Raw genomic sequence first — 11,363 nt, forward strand, 5'->3', positions numbered from 1 at the left:
CCCTGGCAAACGTTAAACTGTATTTAGGTAAAATCTCAGTTTGGATTGACACAAACGCAGAAGTGATATGGCGGAGCCTAGAGGAGCAATCTATCCATCCTCACCGCCCATATAATTTTATTCACTGGAATCCCAAAAGGCCAATATAAAGCAAAGCACAGTTGCATTGTTCTCAAATTATTGAAGATATACAGACAGACAGCTACCTGAGATTTACTGAGCAGTCCTCTATGTAGAACAACTACAATCTTCTGACTGATAATAAACCTTTCAAATGTAAATCAAGGTTGGATGAAGATGATTTTATTTTGAAAGTCCTCTTTAATGAATATGGCCTCTGAACATTTCAGGATTTAAAGGAGCATTATTCACTACCTGATTAATATTATTTTATTTATCTCAGACTAAGATCTGCACTTCATGTATCCAGAGTTCCTTTAGAAAAAAAGTCACCCCTCATCCACTTAGTAGGTGGCTAGGCCTAGATCTTATAAATAGGTCGGTTCTCCTACAAACCACCCTCCATTATCAAAATATGGGACAATAATGTATCTAAATGCATCTAATCATAGGGTGCATTTCTAATTGAACATTGATATGAGAGTGTATCCCTTCACTGTCTCAGAATTATCCTGTTAGGAACTATCCTGAAACACTAGTTTGAACCCCACTACCCATCAACTCAAATGGCTTTCTGAATGTAAAGCGTATCTGTATTTTGTATCTTTGTTGATTTTATAATTGTTTTGTTTTGCTCAAATGTGATCTCATGAATTTACTTTTTAAATAATGTCAATGTGATTTATCACAGGAAAGAGTAGGCGCATAGTTCAGAGTGGGTTCAGAGGTCAATTGCTCCACCAGCAGTATAAACTCCAGCTACTGGGTACAGCCCTACCGGACAGTAGGGTAATCTGGTCAGAAGCTGGCTCTGCTCTGAGGGAGCTCACAGAGTGAATAATTTAAGGGGAGCTGTGCCCTTCCCAAAGGTAAAGCAAGTCTATAAAACCCCTGTTCCAATAGGTAGCAGTTCAGGCACAATTAGCGAAAACCATTATCTTGACAAATGGGGTAGTCATCTGCCTTTACAAATTATGGGAGTTATCGCCATTACAGTATAAACAATTTAATCTAAAGGAGACCGTATTCATCAATTTATCATAGCCGTTATTAGCGCTATTAAAAACAGTGAGCGCAGATAATCTATGGCGCCGTTGTGTGGGCATTCTAATATCAGGCTATTAGCGGGTTTCAAAACATGAGCAGGAGAAAAAAAACATGCATATCTTAAATCTCTCCCACACCCCTTCATCAGCGGTGACAGAAAAAAAGAAACTCCTTCTCAAGCTGCGTTAATAATGAAGAATTGTTCGAAGCCCGCCATCCTGGCAGCTTGAACAAAACAAAGGGCCTACATTGAGACACGCAAAGTTATGTTGAAAGATATCAACGTCAATATTTGGACCCCAAGAGCAGAATATGTGAATAATGATTCTTCCCTTCGCTGCAGACTGCTGCCAAAGCTTTGTGAAATGTCAGTTTGTGTCTCTACGCATGGGTTTGACTGAGCTGGAATTCCGAGCCACCTCCCCATCCCACTTCTCCCCCCACCTACGCCAGGCTACTGTCCTCCTGTGACTGTGTCTGTAGACAGGGTTGTTGTTTGTGCTCCTGGGCCCTGTGTTAACACACTGGGGGGGCTTTGTTCCCAGTCTGTGGGTGAGGTGCAGCAGAGGACTGCAGGACGGCTGGACAAGAGTGGGCAGGAGGCTCCACATGAACTCCTCTGTACTGACTACAAACATGGTGTTGGGAATTCGCTGCATGTCTGAATGGAGGGGACTTCAATAATAATCGCTTTCACACAGACATGCATTGACAGGCTATTTACAGAACTACACACGATAAGGGAGAAGGAAGGGTGGGGGGAAAGAGAGAGGGGGGAGATGGAGAGAGAGGGAGAGAGCAGAAGAGGGAGAGGGAAAGAAGGGAAGATGGAATGAGAGAGACAGAGAGATAACATCAAAAGCTGTTCTTTCAACACTGCACACTGACTGGTGCATGCTTCGAGTACAAAACATCACGAGATCGGACCATACATCCAGGCCTTCTGTCACCACACTGCAGAAGGAACTAGAAAGCTCATTTTCTTGCCCAGGCTTGATCAAATTTGATCTTTTGTTAAAAAAAAATCGTCACATTAACAATGTAAATGGAACTCCTACCACGTCTCTCCCTTCAGACGTTTCCATAGTTATTCACAAACTACACTGAGCACATACAGTATGACTAAAGTCCAGGGCAGACCATTTTCTCTCCTAAATGAACCTGTCAGATTTATTGAGTCAATTCCAAGGAGTGGGTTCCTCCGATGCACTTTATTCCATGCATTTTAAATGGCCAAGTTATTTAACGCAATTGAATTAGCAGGAATTAGTGTGAGTGTTCTGTTAGCAGCTGATTAGCCAGAGTAATTGTAGCACTGACAGTGCATAATTGCAGGAGATAAACTAATGGAATAGGGCACAGAGATGCCATTTGGCTCCTCAGACAGGACCTTTGTGCTCTGGACTAAAAATGAAAACACTAGAAGACATGGACGCTCTTTAGTGAAGGGAAAGGGGCGAAGAAAAAACATGAATGAACAGAATGTCAGTGTAAAGACACTGCAGTGTATTTTCACCGATGGCATGTATGTGAGAGCAGAAAGAGCGATTTGTATAGTAACCATTATGTTGCTTATTTAATCTTTGTTGTTTTATCTTGTGAGCATTTTATTTGCTTGTTCATGATTTACGTAGGTGTGCACACTTCACACCATCATAACTTGCTGCTGTGTTTCTTTCCTGCAGTTATGTGCTCGCAAATGTTTTACAGAATTTACTATCTCTTTTATTGGAGGCATGTGGGTATTCTCTGTAATTATTATTAACCGTGTAAAAAGCACATTATGCATATTGCTTTAAGGATGCTACATGCATATAATTATCAAAATAATTATGTTCAATGCTGCACAAACACAAGCTGGAGGGATGCATCACTGACTCAAGATGCACAATAAAAGGTTAACTCTGTGCACTGGTATTTAAAACGGAATTGTCTCCCACCAGAGGAAAGATCTGAGATAGCATCTTATCCTGCGATAAAGATTCTGCAAACAAAACAACCCGAGGCCATGGTGCTTTGTGAGTGAGAAATCCTTCGGAGCGTCTTTTTGTGAGTGAGAAATCCTTCAGAGGAACTGGCCCCTGGGACGATCCCCACAGGGCCACACTGCGAGAAAGCAGCTTAAATCACACTGATAACCACTTCGCTCATGGGGGACACAATGACAGATCCAGCCAGGAGGCAACCCAGGGTCAGGGGGGATATATGGCTGCTGTGAACATTGAGCTCCACGATTGGAACTGTCCCATCCAGAACCCAGATGCAGAACTCCAGAATCCAGAACCGGAAGATCTTTCATCCAGACAACTGGAGGTCTTTCATCTACAACCAGAATTACATCACCTTAAGTCAGAATGTAAAATCAGAACTACTTCATCTGCAATCTAGAATCAGAAGCTGAGTCCTGGACTTCTCACTGAAAAGATGCTGAGTCACCCATGGCGCAAGCTGAGCGCCAGGCAGAGTTGGCGGGAGCAGTTGAGTTGAGTTGAGTTGCAGCTGAGACCAGGAGGAGGGCAGCCCACAGCATAAACCGTTCAGGGACGGCCGGTGGTCGACCAGTGCTAGGTGGATGGATAGCACTGCAATTTACCTGCATTAGAGTCAGCAAACAGCCTTTTCCTGGAGGAGCGTTTAGCAGCAGGGCTACTGCAAAACTGCAGAGGCTATTTGCAACCCAGACCAACGGAGGCTAAACCCCCTCGCCTGGATGTCGGATGCTTGCATTCATCAAGAGTGGCCCTGAAACAATAGGTCATTCCGGCGCGGTGATGATGATGCGGGCTGACGCGGCTGATCTGGCCGCTCAGTAGAAATGGATTTTCATATAAATGATTTCCAGGAGGGTTCACTGGTGTGCGGATAACAAGAGCCGGGCCAGCGGATTACACACAGGTGTCAATTCATCAGCCCGCCATTCACTGCCTAAAACAATGTAATGGGAACACAATGCAGATTTATCCAGGCAATAAATCAGTGTCTGTGCACGTACGAACACTGCACAGCACATCATACCAGGACAGGGGGTACCGTGTGTGTGTGTGTGTGTGTGTGTGTGTGTGTGTGTCTACGTATGAGCTACCTCCTAAGGGGTTCAGCAGGTTCAGTTTCAGCAGGTTCAGAAGGTGTTGGAAAAGAGGGGCCTGTCTTCCAATGAGGTAGACTAGAGAACCATGGCTCCACAGTATTAGCACTGTATCTCCATGTGAAGGTGCACCCTTCCATACACAAGGGAAGCACTACTCTACAACTCTACTACTCAATAGCTACGTCTTTGCTGACCTCAGGAACATGAGCAGGTGAGGTCAGCCATTCTCAGCCCACTTCCTGGTCACGCTGCTCCTCTAAGGTCAAAGGTCACGACCAGGAAGAAGACATCAGGTGGCCACGACAGCTGACTGCTAATTTGGGGAAATCTGGGCTAGGTGGGGGCAAAGGTGTAAAGTTGGCGCCATGCCATCCCAATTTAGCCCCTTGTGTGGGAAAGTGGCCAAGCTTGACTGTGACACTTGGTCATGAGTTGAACAGTTAGGCTCTCTCTCCTGCCAATATTATTCATTTCCATACACTGTGCATTTCAATGTGGCCTAATAAGATGCGAGGACTAATTTATCCTGCAACTAAAGCCCTTTATGTTACTGACGTCTATCCTATTGCCTCATTCAAACGCCCCTCATTTTCAAAAACAGATGTTAGTCTATTTTTGTTGTCTGTATACTGTTACTACTGTCTACAGACTATCTGTAAACAATAGATATATCAGTACTACACTATCCGTGTAGCCCTAGCCTTAATACTGAAGACAAATTCCTTAAAAGTGTCTAAACACCAGGCTACATTTTTTTATTCTAAATGAGGATACTTCAGAGTGCGCTATTTTCTACCTTTCTCGCCCGCCATAGATCTCTCTCTCCTCTTCCCTCCTTCTCTCCCTCGAGTCTGTCTCAGCTGCCGCTGTGCTGAACTTTTATTTCCAAAACAGAGAGAGCATTTATGATGGAACGGGAGAGCTTGTCGATCAGCACGCCACGGAAGATCAATCTCAGGTGAACGCTATATCTGAAATACCACACTCCACACCCACCTCCTCCCACAAATCCCTGCCAGCCTGTCCACATTCAAACAAAACATTGTTTTCTTGTTGGAGTAGGTAATATAATATTTAATTTAGACATTGCCTTTTCAGGAGCCCTCTAGAGAAAGCCATCAGAGTAGTTACTTTTTATAGGATATGTGTATGAAAATGGAGCTTTCTGTACAAACTGAGTTTTAATCTTGTCAAGCTAAATATTGTTTAAGGTAAATAAGAATGTTAATTTGCAGGAGGCGATGCTTGACAGCTGTGAGAAGGAGGGCAGACCCTCACCAGAATCGGACCAGAACTGTTCTGCAGTCAACCACAGTCTGGGGTGCAGTTCTGTAATAAAGCAATGCCCTGCACAAGCATTATTGCCAATGACAGAGGCGGTCTCTACACCCATCAAGGATGGATAAAAGAGAAAGCCTCATTCTTTCATTTACCTGGCTTCTTTGTTCTCTCTGTTTGCGCTCATAAACAGCACTCCTCACAGCACTCTTTCACTTTGATCCGATGATAGTGTGTTTAATTTGAGATGAAAACACACAGTGTGTGGGAAAAGAAACTTCTTTTTGCAAAAAACCAAAAAGAAATGGCACACAATGAAAAGACCTTCAGTCAACAGAATTACCTGAGCTCGAGGTAAAGAGTTTCCCAGAAACATCTCCTGGTGAGAATAGCAGGGGAGAGCAGGCATAGAAAATTTCTTCGTGCTGCTGCATTTTCTGAACCATTTTCCTCAGAGCTTTGGTCCGCTACTCTAATAACACACAACTGATATATGGGGAGATGGACACCAGCCAATGGGCCTGAGGTCAAAACAAATTGGCAGTGACTCTCCTAAAATGACGATTATGAAAACAAGTCTTTTTTCCCCAACTCACACAGTGGCCAGAGGCGAGGTCTGCTGGGGCCTGGAGCGCACCAGAGAGCCAGTCTTACAAAATGTCACAAAGAGAGAGAAGCAGGGGAGGTAGGAGGAGAAATGTGGAGCGCTGGTAAAGGGTGGTCTTATCTACCTTTGTACTGCCGCCATCTTTCCCTCTCTCCCTACCAGACACAGACAAAAGCCAACTGCTCTCAAACCAGTGGCTTTCTCCTAGGAATGGGGGCTCTTTCTTGGCACCCCATGACCCCACCGCCCCCGCCATCTTTAAGCATGTAAACACCCCCCGTCTGCCTTCATCCGCTATCAAAAGGAGCCTGCTGATTTTCGCCGGGAAGGAATCCAAATGAAATCCCCCCCATGTGTCAATGTTTGCATGGCTGCTTGCTGGGTTACAAGATGCTTAACGCGCCATAGGGGGACCATATTCACGCCAGCCTCGCACTGTGGGGAAAGTGTTTACAGGCAAATGGTGAACTACAATCAAACATCAAAACTGGAGGGCTGGTTTAAGGGTTGGGAAGTGTGTGTGTGTGTGTGTGTGTGTGTGTGTGTGTGTGTGTGTTTGTGTGTATCAGTGTGTGTGTGTGTGTGTGTGTGTGTGTGTGTGTGTGTGTGGGTGGGGAGGAGGGGGGTGTTCTAGGGGATTAAGCTACTGCCTGATGTGTTTGACATTGTAAGGGTTTTGTATTGCTATTTGTTCTTATTCAGATTAGACCTCATTGTTAAAGGTCATTCAGAAGCTTTGGCTGTGAGGCCTAATGCCTCCTTTAAAAACAAGAAATGGAAAGAGAAAAACAAAACATGTGGTTTTCTCTTCTTCCACTGGTGCATGCAAAGCACTCAACCATTATCTCCATAGGAGATTTCATGGTTTTAAAAAAAATGAATACATCATGTCTACATCTGTGCGGTACTTTCCGACACACCAAAACAAAAGAAGCCCAGTCGTGAGTAAGAGTGCAACGCATCAGGTGTAGACACTGACAAAAAAAAAAAATAGTAATCACATAAGCGCAGGAGGAGGTATTCACAGTGCAAGAATGCCAAACTCCGCCTGGGGGAATTTCACGCGTGCTTTTAAAAGCCTGAGCAAACGCACAGGGCATTAACACCAGGGCCACTAACACTTCCCCTGAGCATTGGCAGTGCTTTCACCTGCGTCGCTTTGTCTGTGCCCACCAACGTCTCAACACACTCTCAAGGGGGTGGGGGTGGGTTGTGTATCCAACACACCCCACCCCCCTCTCCCCACACACACACACATGCATCCCCGGGGAATGGCATCTGGCCCATTGACTGGATCACAGTAGTTTGAACCTGATTGGCAGTCAAACCCTGCCGCTTTATCACCTGCAAGGACGTGCTGAGTGAGTGTGTCTTCATCCAGGAAAATGAAAGATTGCATTTGACCACCTACCTGGATCAATGCAAGGTCCTCCAAACGAAGCCTGAAAAGATGATTCCTGAAAGACAGAGACAGCAGAGGGAGAGGGAGGGAGAAAGAGAGAGAGAGTCATTTATTTTTTTGAAGGGACATGGTGCGAGGCTGCAGACCGTGGGAAGGTGTTTGGACTCGTGCGCATCAAGCTGTGAGCTCTATCAGGGTTGCGTTTTTCTATCTCGTCTCTCTCAAAATCCATCTCTCCCAGAAAAACAAGAAAAAAAAAACGTAATGAAAGACTAGCCAACTGGAGAGTCTCCATACTGTTGCTTCACTGTCACACTTTAATCCACGTCGATCTCATTTAAGTCACCTCTGCCATAGCAGCATTAGACTTTTGAAGCCCAATACAAGGGTACGCTGTGAAAATCCTATACATAAAAATACTTTAGCCTCGTTCAAGATTAATAAAGATAGCCCTAGGCAACACTGGTGGATGAATGGGAGCATGGGCGTGTAACTTTACCTTTAATGAACAAGCACTCAATTTCGCTCCAGGCTCTGCTGTGAGGGCAAGAGACCTGTATAGCTGAGGTCCTAAGAAAATATTTAGCTTTTTAAATTAATCAAAAGGCATTAGACATCGCTGCAGGGAAAGTAGTTTTAGCCTGCTCTCAACGCAGAGCAGACCTTGCATACCAAGCAGTTTTAGGTGTGGTGTCAGTGAATAGCACCAAAGCCGGCCTTCTCCCTTTTGTGAACATTTGTTCTGATGCATGACAACAACTTTTACTTCAAGCTTTAATTATTTCCTAAACTTTCATTATTTTAACAAGACTACTAACAATGTTATTTTCATTATGACAGGAAGACTCTTATTTAAAGACTAAAGCAATTCATTGTTTCTTAGCACTGCTTAGCTCAATTTAGGAGTGGATACTTACAATGGCCTAAAACGAACTTGTGAGAAAACACAAATAATTGGCGTGTGGAGTGATTATGCAGATGACAGAAATTAAACTCTCGTTCATTCCCCGTGTTTGCCTCTTGCCAGCGGCCTGCTTCAGTGCCTCAAGGCCGACGCCACCTGCTTAGTCTGTGGGCCAAAGTCAGTATCCTCATTACGCCCATGTCCCAATTAACCAGGCAGAGATCCACTCAGGAGTGCAGGGGCCTCTGGGCCACGACAGTGACGCATCGAGCAACATCCACACACATCAGTCCTCCATTCATCTGCTATCTATTGAAATATCATTCTTGTGCGTGAAAGGAGCTTTGGATGTTCAGGATCCACAGGAGTCAGTGGCAGTTATAACAATAGTTGGGGAATTATGAGAGAACAATAGACTGGGATCAGCAGAAACTAGGAGCTAGAGGGTTGGTGATTCGGAGAAGGAAAGAAAAGGCTCTGTGGCAGAGACCTTGATAAGTATAATTTAGGGGGGGGGGGGCTCACCACATGGCCCATTAACAGAGAGGGAGGTGGAGAGGTCAAGAGGGAGAGAGAGAGGGAGAGAAAGAGAGAGGGGAGGGCGGAGAGAAGGGGAGAGAAGGAGATGGGGTGGACAGAGGAGGTGGAAAGGTATAGAGAGGGAGAGGGGAACAGAGTGGGAGGATTAGTGGGAGAGAAAGAGAGAGAGAGGGACATAGAAAGAGGAAAAATAGATAGAGGAAGAGAGGCAAGAAGTATTGGTGGAGAGCAATAGAAATAGGGAGGGAAAGACAGGGGTGTTGGAGAGGGACAGAGAGAGAAAGAGAGGGAGAAACAGAGGAGAGAAAAAGAGAGGTAGAAACAGAGGAGAGGAAGGAGAAAGGGAACGACAGGGTAGGTGGGGAGGTGGAGAGGGACAGAGAGAAAGAGAGGGAGAAACAGAGAGGAAGGAGAGAGGGAAAGACAGGGTAGGTGGGGAGGTGGAGAGGGACAGAGAGAGACAAATGAGAGATGCAGAGAAATAGAGCGGACAAGAGGACGGGTTTGGTGGGCTACAGGCTGCTGGAGAGAATCCCATCCGTTCCGGGGGGCCCCAGCCAGTCAGCCAGGCAGGACGGACAGATCACTAGCCTCCACCCTGACCACACCGCCGTCTTACTCCACTTCCTCTGGAGCTGGACAGCCTAAGCTCATCCTCACAGGAACCGAGCTGTGTGTGAGCATGTTATTATTTCAACCATGATACGTGGCTTTTTATGGGTCACATGACCTGAGGCTTGATTGTGATTGCTCTCTTCCTTGAATATGTTTTTAGAAATGACATACTTTTTTTTCTATTTCAACATTCTAAATGAAAGTTTTTAAACTATTTTAATTTGGCTCATGGCATCAATTTTTAATTAAAAGTGTGCTGTGTGACTACGCTCGACAACTGCGTCTGAGTGCTAATTTTGTGAGACTACACCTCACGATTTCACTCGCCACAACAACTCTAGCTATCGCATGTAAATGAAGCTTCCTGCAGGACAGCATCCATGTCTTCCTGACCTGCCTTGATTAGTGACATCCGAATAACGCTACATATGCTTCTTGACCGTATGCCCCTCAACATGTCTGTGCTCTGACCAACCCTGAACCATCAGGACTGGGCACCACATGCCTGAGCGACTGCCTGTGCATGGTCACTTTTGCCTTTTGCCAACAAGACTGGTCAGCTGGGTCAAAAATCTTCTGATTATCTATGTAGGGTAAAATGTCTTTCTTTGAAAATAGGAAATTGTTCTATGTGCAATAATGAAGGCTCTTCCCTATATGACAGATATGACAGTGCCACTGCCATATCTTTCACTTTTGAACATGTGCCTGCTGGCATCATTAGAGTTTTGCTCAGAATCTGCGAAGCTTTCCTCAGAGTTGTAAATAAAAGAATCATGTAAATTCGAACGCAATGCCCAAAGAGAATCTGCAGTGCAGATTGAAATCTGAAATCTGCATTTGGTGAACGTCTGGCCTGGACTGTTGTCAGTGCCATTGAGGATGCCATTGCTGAATGAGATTTGGAAATAATGGAGGCAGAACTCAAGCTTCCTCTGCGAAAAGCTTTTGTCTATCCATCTGTTGGACTAATCCAGCAGAGCATTTAGAATTGATTATTATAATTGCACATCACTTGTGAGGCAAAGGCAAAGAAATAAAGACTTGATTGAATAATTTCCCCTCCACACTTACAATCATTGTGCCATCCACCTTCATCAAACCCAACAGATCATTCACAAACCTGTTCTCCATCCAGAGCACGTTAGCAAATTCCCTACATCCTCCAAGATGTCTGAACACTTTTCCAATGTCTGTCTCCCTATGCAGTCCTGTTTATCTACAATGAGTCATCCTGGAGAAAAGGAACTCAAACATGATCTAGCATATCAACACTCTATACAAATGGATGGATTACAGGCTGCATAGTGATCAAATGTACTGTTCACCGTATCACTACTTCAAGTTGCTTAAGATGAATACCGGCACATTTTGCTTAAAATGAATACATGGTAATGAAGGACAATAAATGTGCATGTCTGAGTATAGAGGTGTGCCTTACAATTAAATATCAATTTAAACACTTTTAAAACTTTACAAACACAAATGGCAATTAAATGAAGGCAATCTACAGGCGCAGACAGGAGCCAGGTGTTCTGGGTTAGCCGTGAGAGGATAAATACTGGCTCTATTTACCTGTACCTGTTCCCCTCTTTTCCATTAGCAAAAACACAATAAAGTTGCTGCTGCAGGTCCTGACTGGGTCTTATCTGAGGTGCGCACGGGGTCTTATCTAACATGCACAAACACAGCCAGGGCTACCAGACAAAACTTAAACAACTCCTGAGGCTCCAGAAATACAGAACACTCCTTGTCTTGAAAC

At 44.7% G+C, this 11,363-nt stretch overlaps 1 protein-coding gene across 1 annotated transcript in view; it reads right to left on the minus strand.

Annotated features, from left to right (window-relative positions):
- The window catches only part of LOC125309730 (semaphorin-5A-like), a gene marked incomplete at its 3' end in the record, with an annotated part of 98,593 nt that overhangs the window by 52,758 nt on the left and 34,472 nt on the right, over nt 1–11,363 (minus strand). Inside the window, 1 exon segment of the mRNA XM_048266818.1 lies at nt 7,552–7,597. Within this exon segment, the coding sequence (XP_048122775.1) occupies nt 7,552–7,597 (46 nt within the window).

The sequence above is a fragment of the Alosa alosa genome, chromosome 16 (assembly GCF_017589495.1).
Source record: "Alosa alosa isolate M-15738 ecotype Scorff River chromosome 16, AALO_Geno_1.1, whole genome shotgun sequence".
NCBI classification, from domain to species: Eukaryota; Metazoa; Chordata; class Actinopteri; order Clupeiformes; family Clupeidae; genus Alosa; species Alosa alosa.